Source organism: Abramis brama (genome assembly GCF_963993115.1).
Source record: "Abramis brama genome assembly, chromosome: 4".
Classification (NCBI taxonomy): domain Eukaryota; kingdom Metazoa; phylum Chordata; class Actinopteri; order Cypriniformes; family Leuciscidae; genus Abramis; species Abramis brama.
Window position 1 is genome coordinate 17,939,421 of NC_139966.1, and position 16,748 is coordinate 17,956,168.

Consider the following 16,748-nt stretch of genomic DNA (forward strand, 5'->3'; position numbering starts at 1 on the left):
AAATATATTTACAGAAAGCTGGTTCTAAACAAAACCATCCAAAACAAAAAACTATGTAGCCTAATAAATGTGCATTTCTCCGGTGCGTTCACTAGCCTACTGCGAAGATCGCGAGTCAATAGCCTATCGTCAACTTCATCTTTGCCAGAAGTTAAATTTAAATCGCGTGTGTGAATGAATGATGATGTTTTAACAAACTGTATTGCTATAGGCTACTGAGTAAAAATCGAGTGAAATATGTTGAAATAAAATGTATTTGTATAAGCAACATATTAAACTGCAAATTAACATTTATATTTCTTATAATAAAAACGAAAGTTACTATGTTACAGACATATGAAAGACAACATTTCATTGATTAGTTTTGGATAGATTATACATTTTTACTGTAAAATATCTGCCACCTCAAATAAGCTTTTGTTTGCCAATTTTTGCTCATATGTTAAATATAGTATGTTTTGTCAAAAATAATCAAATAATATGTTATAGTGTTTATTCCAATGTAGCTTAGGCTTAGGCTATATTCAAGTAATGAATCCTTAACTTTGAAATATGTATGATAAAATGTATACTTTAGTTTTTACAAAGAAAGATTACACTTGAATTGTTGTTGTAATTGTAACCTTTTTAATAAATAAAAAAATACAAGGTAGATGTAAACAAACTAATAAAAGGTAAATATAAGCCTTTTCTTTAAAATCATTTTTTATTGTGTTTTATTAGTGACAAATTTGGGGAGAGGATAAATATTCCAAAACTAGACATGTTTTCCTTTTGATATTATAGGCCAATTTGCAAGCACAATTTGTGGAAAAATAAAAAAAAACACGAGATGCTTCCAACTGTTGCTCTTGCATTCTTTCTTGTGACACACCTGAATGAATGGCTCATTAAGTATGTGGCCCCATTGTCTCCAGGTGCGAACCACTAAATATGCATGATCGTTGACGCCCACTCCGCATATTGCCTTTCCAGACAGAAAGTGTTTTGCAAAATTTAAATCAATGCATTGTGTTCTGTGAATGATTAGGCAGGATGATTTTCACATAATTTTGAAGAAAAAACACTAGGCGATGACATCCATTAGTCAAAAGTCTTATTGACACATATTTAGAATGTGTTTTATGGCCTTATTTCAGAAACTTTAGTTTTTAGTTTTTTCAATAACCATGCATAAACATTATTCTCTCAAAAATACAAACATGTACATGCATGGTGCTCACATATGATGGTAGCCCTGTTTGTGCTATATAGAGTGAATTTACACCTTTGCCATTAATATGTTTATAAGCAACTGAAAAAAGCAAAAATGTCAGGGCATGTCAGAACATCTCAAGGACCCCAAAAACACCTTAGACCCCAGAGGGTTAAGTGGAAACGTGCATGCCCTCCTTCATATGATAGATGGATAAAAGAAATGATCTTTGTTTTAAGCTGAAAAAAAAAAACTTTCATAAAACATGGAAACCTTTGTTAAATTATATTGATACCATTGATCTCGCACTTGAAAATGCAGACGAGGATAAACTATATATATATATATATATATATATATATATATATATATATATATATAATCCTTTTGTTTATATTGCATTGTATTGTTTAACTATTGCACTTATAGTATTTTTATTGTTGTTGTTATATGTATTGTATGTGTAGTGTGATTGTACTTGGAGCATTAAGAGCAGAGGAGAGAAAAGCAGAGCTGTGGTTCATTTAATTTGTATATATACAAGATGTTGCTGCTCAAAATGCCAATAAATATATTTTGAAATAAGAAAAGTCGGGCATGTACACATGCGTCACCCACTGGACCTCACCTAACATAGTCCCTTTCAGACATACTTCATAAGTTGCAATATTATTTTACTGATGAATTCACAGAGCAGCGCTGACAACAAATTTCTGTGCACTTGTACTGTATGAGTGTGTGTGTCTGTACTCTGTGTGCGCGTTCTTATGGGAGAGTGGGATAAAGTGAATAAAAAATTATTTTGTTGGAAAATCATGGAAATGGTTTGTGATTAATATCCTGTTGTTTGTTATATTTCTGTGTCTTTGTGGGTTTTGGTTCTTTTGCTGTTGTAGGCTGTCAGGACCTCTGAAATAACTGAAATCATTTTGCAAAGTGATATGGAACTGTAATGCAGTCAGTACCTGCCTAGAACTACTTTACCTGTGCATTTACTGTAAATTATTGCACACCTTATAATGTTCGTCAGCCAATTAGAATGAAGCATTCAACAGCCCCGTAGCATAACTAGAGCTACACCTCTGTAAATTCTCAATAAGAACTTTTGTAAATGTAGTAATGTGAGTAATAAGTGAAGATTGAAATGCTGTGTTTGGAGTTGTTTAATCAACTCTTCCTGCTCTACATACTTGAGTTTATCCAGTCTGTAGTTTGGATGGTTGAGTTTATCAGAGAGCAGCTTGACTCCTGAATCTCCTGGGTGATTGTAGCTCAGATCCAGCTCTCTCAGGTGTGAGGGGTTTGAACTCAGAGCTGAAGACACATAACCACAGCCTTCCTCTGTCACCATACAGCCAGACAATCTACAAAGACATACAGCAACAGTCCACATGACATTAGTTTGGCAATCAGGTGTTACTATCACACACTGACCTTGTCTGCGTTTCCCAAAAGAATCTAAGAATAAATAACTTTTTTTTTTTTTTTAAATTACATTGTTTTGAATTGAAAATATATCATTTACATTTAGAAAAGAAACATTAACAGTCATACAAATAACAGTGAATGTGTGCATGTTTCAAAATAAATTATTATTTGCAAGTATTTCAAATGTATTAATTTACAATGAATTATAGTTGTTAATAAATTCTTAATTTCCCTTAAATATCTTAAAAACTTATTTTTTTTTTAAATCTGTTTATTGAACTTTTAGAATAATATCAGGATACATATACAGGATAATAGTGAAAAATATATGAAGCTCATAACATCTCTCAGCCAGTCATCAAAAGATGGAGGGAGATTTTGTTTCAAGAGCAGAAGAATGCGAGAAGCTAATAATGTTGAGAAGGCAAAAGCCTTTGCAGCATTTCCAGACAAGCCAGTGACATTTGGAGAAAGTCCAAAAAGTGCAACCAAAGGGCAAGGCTCAATCTGTCTCTTTCACACTGAAGAAAAACAATTAAAGATTGATAGCCAAAAAGAAGTTAAAGAACCCAAAACATATGTAATAAATCAGCAGGGGCCTGATGGCAACGATCACAACACCACGTTTAATTTTTGCCAACCTCATTTTTGTCCAGTAAATTTGATGAATACATTTTAATTGGATAAGACTGTGATGAGCACAAATAAAAGAGGTATGAACACAGGACATGATCTGGTTCCAACTCTCATCATCAAATGTGAGGCATAGATCCGACTCCCACGGTTGAGAGAGAGGAGAGGAAGTGGAGATGGAGGAAATCAGCCTGTATATCGTAGACAATGCACTCCTTTTATCTAAGGCTACTTCAAGAATCTGATCAAGTGAAGATTTTGGAAGATTCGGAAAGTCAGGGAATGAATTTAACAAAAGTTCTGAGAATGTTTGTTTCAATTGTAAAAAGCTGGAAAAAACATTATCAATGTAAATATAATTGACAGCCGAAATTCCTGCTCTCTGCAAAATATTAAATGCTTTGTAGTCTAAATGGAAATAGGGGTCCACGCGCACCCCCCGGCTTTTTTTATGCCACCTGATTTTTTAAAATCTTTATGTCTATTTTCAGAATCTGCTGGGTACCAAGCTGAAATAATGTCCCAAAGGCTTCATTTTTAACCCTTTGCTGCACCCGACTGGAACCCAAAAAAATAAAAAAATTATATAGAAAGTGGCATAACATTTTAAGTAAACAACATACAGAGATATACGCCAACATACGCCGGCGTGATCTGCTCGCTTTTTTCCTTATGAGTTGAAACGAGACTCGAATTCTCTGTTGACTTTGATTTTACAAACAAGTTTCATACATCAATCGATCCTGTTAAGTGTGTATTATTTTTGTGTAAAAGCAAAGTGTTGTGCTTTTTGCCAAATAAAGAAAAATAAACATGATGCGAGTTCTGCTTTCTCTCTGTCAGTGAAGTCAATTCTGAAACGCGTCCGAAAATGAACCATAACTCAGCGAATACTCAGTCAAACAGGCATACAGACACACAGGCATGAAGCTTGAATTCTCTTCTTTTAAATGAAGTAATTTTTATAAAAAACAAATATTCTGTTTATGTAATCTGTATGAAAAGAGAGAGATGTCAGTCGTTCTCATCTCAGCTCATTATGTTTTAATCTGACCCCGCCCACGGAGAGGGCGCGCTATTCAAACGCAAATGACTGAGGCGATCCATGCAAACTGTGAACGCTCCCATATCAGCTTGAGAAAACACATCAAGTTTATTGAGATCATTGTACTTGTTTACACCGTCTCGCGGCGCTGTGAGGAATAATACTATCGTAATAATAATAATGGAAAATGTACCTCAGAAGTGCTGGTATTTCGAGGAGCAACGGATGGAATACTGTAGTAAGTTTTTTTCATTCTCAAGTGAATCGCGTTTCTGTGTGTGAATGAATGAACGGCAGAGATGCGCGCTCTTTACCACAGCTCGCAAAAAGACAGTTTAAATTTGAATTGCGTTTCTGTGTGTGAATGAATGACCCGCTTTTAGCAAACTATAGCCTATTGCTATACTGAGATGAGTAAAAATCTACTGAAATATGTTGAAATAAAATGTATTTGTATAAGCAACGTATTAAACTGCAAATTAACATTTATATTCCTTATAATAAAAACGAAAGACCTATGTTACAGACATATGAAAGACAACATTTCGTTGACTAGTTTTGGATAGATTATACATTTTTACTGTAAAATATCTGCCACCTCAAATATGCTTTTGTTTGCCAATTTTTGCTCATATGTTAAATATAGTATGTTTTGTCAAAAATAAAGTAATCAAATAATATGTTATAGTGTTTGTTCCAATGTAGCCTAGGCTATATTCAAAGTAATGAATCCTTAACTTTGAAATATGTATGATAAAATGTATACTTTAGTTTTTACAAAGAAAGATTACACTTGAATTGTTGTTGTAATTGTAACCTTTTTAATAAAAAAAATATATATTTACAAGGTAGATGTAAACAAATTTTAAAAGGTAAATATAAGCCTTTTCTTTAAATAATTTTTTATTGTGTTTTATTATTGACAAATTTGGGGAGAGGATACATATTCCAAAACTGAAAATACAGTATGAGAATTAACTGCACAATTACTAGACATGTTTTCCTTGGATATTATACAATTTGCAAGCACAATTTGTGGAAAAATAAAAAAAATTGAGATGCTTCCAACTGTGAACCAATTTGGTAGAATATATATATATATATATATATATATATATATATATATATATATATATATATATATATATATATTGCTCTTGCATTCTTTCCTGTGGCTCAGTGACACACCTGAATGAATGGCTCATTAAGTATGCGGGCCCCATTGTCTCCTCAGGTGCGAACTACTCAATATGCATGATATTGTTGGATCGTTGACGCCCACTCGCATATTGTCTTTCCAAACAGAAAGTGTTTTGCAAAATTTAAATCAATGTATTGTTTTATGTGAATGATAAGGCAGGATGATTTTCAGATCATTTTGAAGAAAAACTCTAGGCGACAACATCCATTAGTCAAAAGTCTTATTGACACATATTTAGTATGTGTTTTGTGGCCTTATTTCAGAAACTTTAGTTTTTAGTTTTTTCAATAACCATGCATAAACATTATTCTCTCAAAAATACAAACATGAACATACATGTTGCTCACATATTATGGTAGCCCTGTTTGTGCTAAATAGAGTGTAATTTCACCTTTGCCATTAATATGTTTATAAGCAACTGAAAAAAGCACAAATGTCAGGGCATGTCAGAACATCTCAAGGACCCCAAAAACCCCTTAGACCCCAGAAGGTTAACTTTAAAAGAAAATTTGAAAAAGGTCCAAAAAGTTGACTAACTGCCAGTTTGGGAATGTTGGGGCTTGGCAGTTGGCAGTTGGTGGCCGTCGGTTGGTACCTGCAGATCGCCATCTCCCACTGCTCTCTCTTTTGGAACAATTTCAGTACGTATTTGAAACTATAATTAAGATATACCTTTGTAGTCATAGTCAAGTCATTTTTCAACAGTTTTTACTATAATCACAGGCTTTCGGAAAGCGAGAAGCTATCATATCTACACAGTATCCGAGATATGACACTCTGTTAAGCAGTTCACCATACCGCATGATGGATATTTGTGAACAGATTCCATTAACATTAGAGGACTTGCCTTTGGATACTATTGGCTATCACCAACACTGCTATAAAAGCTTTACAGGGAAAATAGTTTGTTTACAAGTGTCAAAGGCTTCTACATCTGGAGAATCATCATCATTGAAAAAGGACTCTGCGCCATGTCAAATCTCTGTCAATTCAATCTGAAGGAGCTCCAAGAAGGTGTTCCTTCTTGTTTCCCAATCAGTTCATTTTCTGTGACAAAGCAAAATCCAAGTTCAAGGGCAAGACTGAAGAGCTTACAAAGTTTCAGAGTTGGAAACACAAGGAACCAGCCTGGAAAGTTATTGAACCTAGGGCACAGGAATTAAAGAAAGAGGCTCTTTATCGCAAGGTGTAGGACAAGGACCTTTTTGCAATGGAAGCTAAGTATCATCTATCATGCAGAAACAACTTCAACACAGAGTACCAAACCCATGAGTGTGGAAGGGAGAGAGCAGAAAAGGCAGCAGACAACATTGACAGCCTGCAGGCCCAGAAGATAGCAGCACATAAGTCGTATTGTGTGGTAAAGGATTACGTTCTTAGGAATGTGATTGAATGCAAAGAGGTTGTCCAGCTAAGACCCAACTTGTACATGAAGACATTGGAAAATCAAGGTTCCCTTTCGAGAATGGTCACTTAGTATTGCATAGCTAATACGCAGTGGGAATCTTCTTTCCTCAAGAATATTGAAGCTAATAATTTAAAACGCAGTGCAGCTGCAAGTCTAATATGTAACCAAAATGTAGATGTGCTGACACATCTAGACTATTGTCATTCAGTCAGGGGGAAATAAAGGGTTACGGTTTATAGGTGAAGACACTGGGAAGAGCTGAAGGCAGAAATGGGTTCGGAATTGGGACCAAACATCCGTAACGATTGTCGGACAATAGAATTGGCGTAAGGACAGCGCAAAATGGCAGTAAGAGGACCACACAATAGTGCGGCAGCCGAGGCTGGGGAGCAGGAACCCTCTTCGATACCGATCCAAGCCGGGACCCAGTCACTGAGCCCGAAATGACTCTGAAACCAGAGCAATGTAGAGTGTATATTTGCTGCCCAGTAGCAAAATAAGAAATAAGGAAGGGCAAACACACCCTCAAGATTTGGTTTCTGAAGTATTTCTCTACGGATTCTAGCTGGTCCTTTGATCCAAAAAAAGATTAGATGGGATTTAAAAAAAGATTTTGGTATAAAAATTGGGACACATTAAAATAAATACAGAAATATAGTTAACACGTTCTTCTTCACCGAATTCACGCGTCCAGCCAATGAAAGGGGAAGGGCCGACCAGCAAGTAAAATCTTTCTGCACTCGTTGGAGGAGCGTGGTAAAATTAGCCTTGAAAAGATCTATGCACTTACGTGTAAATATTAATCCTAAATATTTAAAAATATGGGAAGCAACTTTAAACATTGAAGCACTCGTTGGTAAATCAGAAATTGGAAAATTTATTGGATATAACTCACTTTTATTTATATTCAATTTATAACCGGAGAAGAGGTTAAAGGAATTAATAATTCTCAAAACTTTGGGTAAAGAAACATCCAGATCAGAGATATAGAGCACACATCATCGCAGTATAAAGAAATGTTGTGAACAGCACCAGCTCTCCTGATTCCTTGTATGGCCGGCTCACTACGAATCGCAATTGCCAAGGGTTCAATTACCAATGCAAAAAGCATTTGTCAAAATCAAAGAAATACAAGACTGACGAAGGGTTGGAGGCAGGCAGCCGTTATTAATGGAGTCTAATCTAGACTGTTACGTAATAATGTGACACCAAGTTGTGTTCTTTGTAGTTTGTTTTCCCCTTCATATTGTGTTTTGCCGCTGTCCGTTTTTACTTTCTCTTTCGCAGGTGACGTGCTGATTGGTTCATCTCTGCTATCAATCATCTGAGGGGAGGGTTTTGGTGTGCTGACGTCGGACGATGAGATCCAGTCATATTGTTACCGGAAGCCCGGGAACTATAAAAGGACATACAAACGAACTAGAGGCAGCGGCCTTTTTGTTTGTGAACTTGACCTGTTTGTGCGCTTGGTATTTTCTCTGTTATACTTGGTTTGTTTTTGTTTGATTCAATTTGTGTTAGAACTTATTAAGCTTTGTTAGTGTGCCTTAATTCTCATGTGAGATTAAGTTACTTTGCCATCCTATTTCCTTTATTATTGAATATTTGAGAGCGGTAACACTGTGTTTTGGGTTGGATAGAGGAAAAAGGGATAGGTGAGTTATGTCACATGACTTACATCGCACACACTTAGGTTTGATGTATTTTGTTTAGACCCACTAGGTTTAGGGGCATGTGCCATTCATTGTAATTTTTTGCTTTGATAGGTAGAGTAGGGAAGTATATGACGTCTAGGACGTTGAAGACTTTTCTTTCTACCTTTTTCTTTTTTATTAGATAGATTAGTTGAAATGGGTTAGAAAGATTCCTTGGACTTCCGGTTTGAGCAATGTAGGCAGAGGACGTAGGTGTGTGAGCCTCCCGACAACTTCAAATTAAATATCAGTAATTGTCATCAATAACAGGTCAGACACACATTAAGGGGCTGTAATACAGGTGCGGCGGCAAAATGCCTAACTCTAAAACGAAAACTGACCAAGATTCAAAGAAAATTTCGATAAGCAGCAAGTTAGCTAAAATGGCGGCGGCTGCACTGGAGGCTAACGAGGAATTCTCTTTGAGTATGCTGACTACGGAGCTGGAAAAACAGCGTGAATATCTTAAAGAGGACATGAGTGCGTTAATCAAGTCTTCCCTAGCACCAATCCAGCTTTCTATAGAATCGTTTAAAGAAACCGTGGATGCGTTTGGAAGGCGTCTCACAACCGTGGAAACTACGGCTGGGGAAAACTTCGAGGCCCTTGCTAAAGCGGAGGCAGACATCGCTGCGTTAAAAGCAACCAACGTAGCGTTGTCAGACCGGTTGGACAATCTGGAAAATCGTTCACGCAGGGCAAATCTCGGATCATAAATGTTCCTGAGGACAGTGAAATCGGAACGGACATGATTAAGTTCACTTCGGATCTACTGAAAGATGTCATGGGGGATCAGGTGTTTGAGAAACCACCAGAACTGGAAAGAGCACATCGTGGATTGGCGCCCAAACCCAGAGATGGTCTACCTCCAAGACCCATTATCATCTGTTTTCATCGATTCCAGGAGAAGGAGCGAGCCCTGCGCTGCGCTAGGCAACACAAGCTGCAGTACCGAGGGAAGACTCTCATAATTTACCCGGACCTAAGTGCGGAACTTTCCAAGAAGCGCGCTTCATTCAAGAACATAAAAACAATGCTCTACCAGAAAGGGATCCGTTTCAGATTTCTCTACCCTGCCCACTTGCAATTTACACACGACGGGGAAACCTTCACTTTTGAGTCAGCACCTGAAGCCGAAGCCTTTTACGAACGACGGATCAACGCGACCGTTGCTGCCGAGGAGTAATTTCTGCTAACTACAGAATGTTTCTAAATGACTACTTTAAAGGAAACGTTATGCACACGGCTACTTTTTCCCTCTACTATGACGGTCGACGGTCTTGCCGTCATTTGGGGGGCACTGCTATTAAAAACACCGGTGAATGGACTGATAATAATGGATTACATCCCTGCTCGGAAGACGGGCTATAAGTGACAGCTTATTTTGTTTATTTTTTTTTATTATTTTTTTTCTCTCTGCCTGTCTAAATACAGTTCATACAGTATCCACAAATTGTTGTGATGTGTAAGGATTAGGTTGCCGGGGGGCTCAACAGTTGAGTAGATAATGAAGAGTTACTGGGAGTACAACAGGTTTATAGGAGTCCTGCAGCTTACCTCAGTTGGGGAGGTAAACATAGGAAAGAGTGTTCTAATGTTCATGGGTTGGGTTACTGCCTTATTGATTGTGTTTTTCTTTTTCTTTATTTTGTTTTTTTTTCAGTGGATACTCCACTTATTTTTGTCTTGTTTTGGGTGAGAGATTTAGCTGGGTAACTTACCAGCTTGGTTTATGCCACAGGTGCAGTGTTTATCTCTTCATTGTGAACTATGTCCGATGTTTAAACATAAATGACAGGAAAGTCGTGTATTAAGTTTACATCATGGAATGTTAAAGGTCTTAATGGTCCTATAAAGAGGCCAAAAATTTTTTCCCATCTTAAGCATCTTAAATCTGATATAATCTTCCTTCAGGAGACACATTTGCTCAATTCAGATCATCTTAGGTTGCAGAAACCATGGGTGGGACACATTTTCCATTCTAAATTTAATGCTAAGGCAAGAGGAACAGCTATAATAATACACACACAAAAAAAAAATTTCTGCCTCTAATGTTATCGCTGACCCTCAGGGCCATTATATCATGGTGTCGCGGAAACTATTTCATGCCCAGGTCTTGCTGGTGAATGTTTACGGCCCTAATTGGGATGATAAGAATTTTGTAAATAAGCTGATTGCTGCTTTACCTAGCTTTAATTCACATTATCTGATTCTAGGCGGAGATTTAAACTGTGTAATGGACCCAAAGTTGGACCGCTCCAACCCAAAACCGCAGGCCCCTTCTAAAATGGCAAATGAAATTTCAGCCTTTTTGAGCCAGACTGGCTGCGTAGACCCCTGGCGCTTCTACAACCCCCATAATAAGGTTTATTCTTTTTTTTCACATGTACACCATTGTTATTCGAGAATTGACTACTTTTTTATTGACAAAAATCTCCTTTCCTCAGTAAAGGGAGTGGAATATTCTGCTATTGTAGAATCTGATCATGCTCCCTTACTACTAGATCACTCCTTTCCATCTAATTTTACAAACTACATATGGCGATTAAATTCATCGCTATTGTCAGATGACTCATTCTGCCAACATGTATCTTCTTCAATTGACAATTTTTTTAAATTTAACTCAACGGAGCAAGTCTCCCCCTCTCTCCTCTGGAAGACGTTGAAAGTAGTGCTCAGGGGGGACATTATATCATATACTGCTTTTATTAACAAAGAGAGGGAAAGGAAAAGACGACAGCTAATGGAGACAATATCCAAAATTGACAGTCAATACTCTACTTCTCCTACACCAGAACTTTATAAAGAAAGGATTGATCTTCAAACCCAATATAATTTAATTTCATCAAGTCACACAGAACAGCTTATTCTCCGGTCGCAAGGTTTTTTCTATGAGCACGGTGATAAGGCTGGTCGACTTTTAGCCCATCAACTTAAATCCAGGTCATCAGCACAAAATATTTCTCAAATTACAGATGATGCTGGGGATTTAACTATAGATCCCCTTACAATTAATAACATTTTTATGAACTTTTACTCTAACCTTTATAAATCAGAAACCCCTAAGGATCAGTCTAAATTGGCAGAGTTTTTTGACAACATAAATGTCCCCACGATTTCATTGGAACATAAAAAAGACTTGGATGATCCTCTTCAGCTACAAGAAATATGTGTGGCCATATCAGAGTTGCACCGGGGCCCGATGGCTTTCTGATCGAATTCTACAAGAAGTTTTCTACTAAATTATCTCCACTCTTGCTCAATATGTTTGAATATTCTTTGTCTCAAGGAACCTTGCCAAAGTCCCTTATCGAAGCACTAATTACACTTCTGCTGAAGCCTGAGAAAGATCCAACACAATGTAGCTCATATTGACCAATTTCTTTGCTAAATGCAGACGTCAAAATTTTAGCCAAATTACTGGCTATCCGATTAGAGTCTCCCTTAGTCAATATCATTTCAGCTAATCAGACTGGTTTTATAAAAGGTCGGCACATCTTCTCTAACGTTCGTTGCTTTTTGAATGTTCTTTACACCCCCACATCCCAGGACACCCCTGAAATTGTAGTCTCGCTAGATGCCGAAAAGGCATTTGATCGGGTGGAGTGGGATTATCTTTTTTTTTGCTATGGATAGGTTCGGATTCGGCCCCAGATTTATAGAGTGGACCCGTCTTCTGTATACTTCCCCAGTTGCTTCAGTGGTTACTAATAAATGGCGATCCAAAAACTTTTCCTTATCAAGGGGCACTCGGCAAGGGTGCCCATTAAGCCCCCTTTTGTTTACAATTGCAATTGAACCACTTTCTCTGGTATTAAAATCCACACCTTCTTTTCATGGCATAAACAGGTGGAGTGTTGAACATAAGCTCTCATTATACGCTGATGACTTGCTTCTTTACATTTCAGATCCTTTATTGTGTATCAATGATATTATCAAAATCTTGCACAATTTTGGGACTTTCTCAGGCTATAATTTGAATATTTCTAAAAGTGAATGTATGCCTGTTAACACACTTGCCAGGCATATGCCTGACTCTGCGTTCCCCTTTCGCTTGGCAAGATCTGGGTTTAAATATCTGGGTATCAATATTGCACATAACTTTAAAGGACTATACGAAAATAATTTTACTCCTCTTTTGATTAAACTCAAATCTGATCTTCAAAAATGGAGGATTCTTCATCTAACCCTGGCTGGTAGGGTGAACTGTGTTAAAATGACAGTTTTTCCGAGATTCTTATATTTATTTCAGTGCCTTCCCATCTTCTTATCCAAAGCTTTTTTCAACAGAATAGACAAACTTATATCCAGTTTTATATGGGATGGGGAAACCCCTAGGATTCGGAAAGAGTTTCTCTAGAAAAATAGGAGTGATGGCGGTTTAGCTCTCCCTAATCTCTTATATTATTATTGGGCAGCTCAAGTTCAAAAGATAGTCTACTGCAGGGGTCGGCAAGTAACTTTGGTCGCGGGCCAATATTTTTTTTAGCCAGTAGATGGCGGGCCAGCTACATAGAGTAGGCCTGGATACAAATTAAATACTCTTATATAGGCCTATAATCGCGGAATATGATGGGTCCGTCATGTCCGTGGATCATTCGTTCAAAAGTTTTTGTTTTGTTTTTTTAAATTAAAACCAAAAATAAAAAGATGAAAAACGACTTGTTTTTCCATTATTTATTTATTTATTTATAATAAAAAAAAAACGAATAACGACGGGTTTTCTGATTGTGCTCAGATCAAAAATAGAAAAAATTAATTACTGGATTAGACAAATTTTAATTTTGAATTTAACACCTTAGGCATGATATATCAAGGAAATCATTTTAAACAGATCAAGTAGCCTACTATTGTGGTAACAGATTACAGCCATTTTAATAAAGGTGCATGTGAATAGCAATCATGCCTCATTCGCTTACAGTCCGACTTTTGAACTTTATTCCTTTTTTATTATTATTATTTATTCGGGACACACACCTAAGGTTTAAGAAGGTCTGCGCGGGACTGTTTTTTCCTTCCCGCTCCCACAAGGTTCTATTCAGCAACCGCTAAAATACACTCGGTGTTCACCCGCTTTATTTCCCGACCTGACGGTCCGCAAAATTTAGATCTCGTTTCCATAATCTCACATTCAAATGTCTCTAATTGAAAGAGAGAGATTAAGTAGCCTATAACAATTATAAATGGCTATACAAAAATTGTGTTCGTGTCAACATAAAATATTATTTTAACATTGTAGCCTACTGTCAGCAGAGAAAAAAAATGCCACAGGAAAAATGTATGAAATATAAATAACATAAATTGAATAGGACAAAGCCCACTCAAATTTCAAAGCAACATAAACGAAAATCATATTGCCCTACTGAGAAATGAAGTAGGCTATTTTCTGCCGAACTATTTCAAACATCCTTGCAAAAAAAGAATGTTGTTGACTGACAGTAGGGGTGGGGAAAAAAATCGATTCTTAGATGAATCGCGATTCGGGACGTGGACGATTCTGAATCGATTCACAAATGTCAAAAATCGATTTTCTAAAAAAAAAAAAAAAAAAAATCGAATAACGTAACATTGAAGGAACGCAAAAGGCGGAACTCTGAAGCGGACGTGCAGTGCGCGGACAGTCTGTGGCGTGCACATAACAGAGACGCGCACATAACAGACGCATGATGGCTGAGCGCCAAATCCGAACGGCACCAGATAATGTCTTCGTTAAAAGCTAACGTATGGAACATTGGCAATTTCATTGTGATCTATTTAGTATTTTTTGTATGAGAGCTAATTTCTGTATTGTTTAGTTTTCACATCAATATGCAAACCGATCTGATCTGTATGCAATATGTGCAATGCCAGTCACAAAAAGTTACATTTTGACTGTAAGTTACTCTCTGCAGAATGTTCATTCACTTTCTTTGCTATTTTTGATTGTGGTATACAGCAAACATTTCAAGTCATAACTCTTTATTATTTAGTAACTCTTTCTTTATTATGTATAAGTCAAGAGCGACTTTGTATGTTACTAATTATTCAGAATATGCATAAGTCCACAAGCATTATACGTTATGATAGCTTCTGGTACATAATTCTATCCCAGACAGCAAGCCAACATTGAATAAACATTGTTTTTCCATCTGAATCATCATTATGGTTGATGTTGAAATTTCAATGCAAAATAAATGTTGAATCACCATTACCATATCGATGAAAACCTGATGTTATTAATGTTGATGGCAACAATATTGGAACAACATTGATCTATAGTTATCTTTATGATTGATTAAGCATTGATATTTGGTTTACTGGGCGATCGCTGAATGTGTTGAAAAGTCATTGATTTATATTTGACCGGGAAACGACGCTGTTGTTGAAAAGTCATCGACATATAGTTGACCGGGAAATATGATTGAAAATGCATCGATATAGTTGACCGGGAAATATGATTTAAAATCCATCGATTTTTGGTTGACCGGGAGATCAACACCAACGTACTGCACCGAACACAGCTCATTTCTGGACCTTGGCACAAGCGTACAGGTAAGCTTGCTTAATGTTCGATATTAATGAATTGTACCAAATCAAATACTGTTAGGTTGATCGTTAACATGATGGTTAATGTAGTAACCGACGCAGTGCTGCAGTCACTGAAATAGATTTTTGTTTTACCAATGTGTCAAAATCTGCCAAAAGTACTTTGTGGTTCTCTTCTAGGTTATAAAGTTAGCAAAACCTCATTGGTCCAGTCTATTTTTGTGACAGCTAGCTCAAAATGCATGTGTGTACCCATTGCTAGTGTCGTGAAATCTATTAACACAGCACCGCTATTTCTTCTGACCGCCGGAGAACACCGGCGAACCAACACTAGCATAGTGCTCTATCCCACAGCAGTGACCGCGGCGGGCCAGAATTACACAAAAGACATGGTTTACCTTTACTTTATTCAATGCAGAACTGTCTCGAGTTGTAACGTTAACTGGAAATCCCGATTAGACCATCTCGTCGTAAAAGCCTACAAATCCAAAATATGAATAATCCTCGAGCAGGGCTGCGATATGCGTGCGATACAGTTTTGTAACTCCATTGTGTTTGTTTTCAGAAATGATAACAGTCGTTTTATACTAGTGCTTATGCGATATCACGATTTTTGATGATCTTCTGCACCTTTTCTGAGCGCGGGGAAGCGCGCGCGCCACGCGCGCACTGTTATTATACAGCGCCTGACAACCAGGCCTGGCGTCAAGGGGGGGCTTAGCCCCACATACTTCATTTAGAAACAATTAAAATGCCTCGTTAATTTTAAAGACATAGCCTTATTATTAGCCTGTTTTTGCGGTGAGATTTATGCATATTCCTCCATGCACCCAGTATTTAAGCAGAAATTAATGTGCAATTTAGTCAACCAGAAAAATCTTTTGTCTATGGTAACTCTAATCAATACATTTACTATTTAATTAGTTAGTATTTTAAGTATCCAGTTATTTATATTTAATTTGTTGAGTTAACAATTAGTTCTGATTTAATAAAATAATAAACATGATTTTTTACTTGTATTCTAGATGCCTTGACTCAACGTCTTACAGCGGCAAACACCTATGACTTCGCTCAAGCTGTACAGAAGTGGCTGCGCTACGCCCCAGACCGAGCGGGAGGAGCTGGAAGACAGACGCAGCAGAGTTAGCACGTTAAAAGAAAAAGAAAAAAAAATGAAATAATACAATAAAAATGATTGTTTAATTTTTAAAGAATGCGTGGGGTGTCATTTGTGCTAGTCTAGGTTATAGCCTAAAGGTATAGTTTCTATTTTCTATATTTTGCTAGCCCATCCTGGCTGTCGATAAAGCAGGATTATAGCCTAATAATAATGTTTTTAATATTATATTAAAATTACAGACCTTCAGATTAAACCTGTGGTATACTAAAACACCATTGAAGTTTTGTTGATATGCTGGGATTTCAACATTGTTTCAATATCCATTGTAATCGAAATACCATTGAAATTCTGTTGATCTCTAGGTATGATTTAAACGTTGTTTCAATGATAATAGAGGGTGCAACATGATGAAGAATCAACATCAGAGTTCGACGTTGATTCGATGACTTTATCGTTGACAGCGGGATGTTGATTTAACATCGTTTCAATTATTATTTGC

General features: G+C 36.8%; 1 protein-coding gene across 2 annotated transcripts in view; it reads right to left on the reverse strand.

Moving 5' to 3' along the window:
• LOC311081719 (NACHT, LRR and PYD domains-containing protein 3-like) overlaps positions 1-16,748 on the reverse strand; it is a 73,927-nt gene that overhangs the window by 23,520 nt on the left and 33,659 nt on the right. For both annotated transcript variants that reach the window (XM_084112330.1, XM_084112331.1), the window contains exon 8: positions 2,386-2,559. In XM_084112330.1, the coding sequence (XP_083968456.1) occupies positions 2,386-2,559 (174 nt within the window). The remainder of the gene's footprint in view (positions 1-2,385; positions 2,560-16,748) is intronic.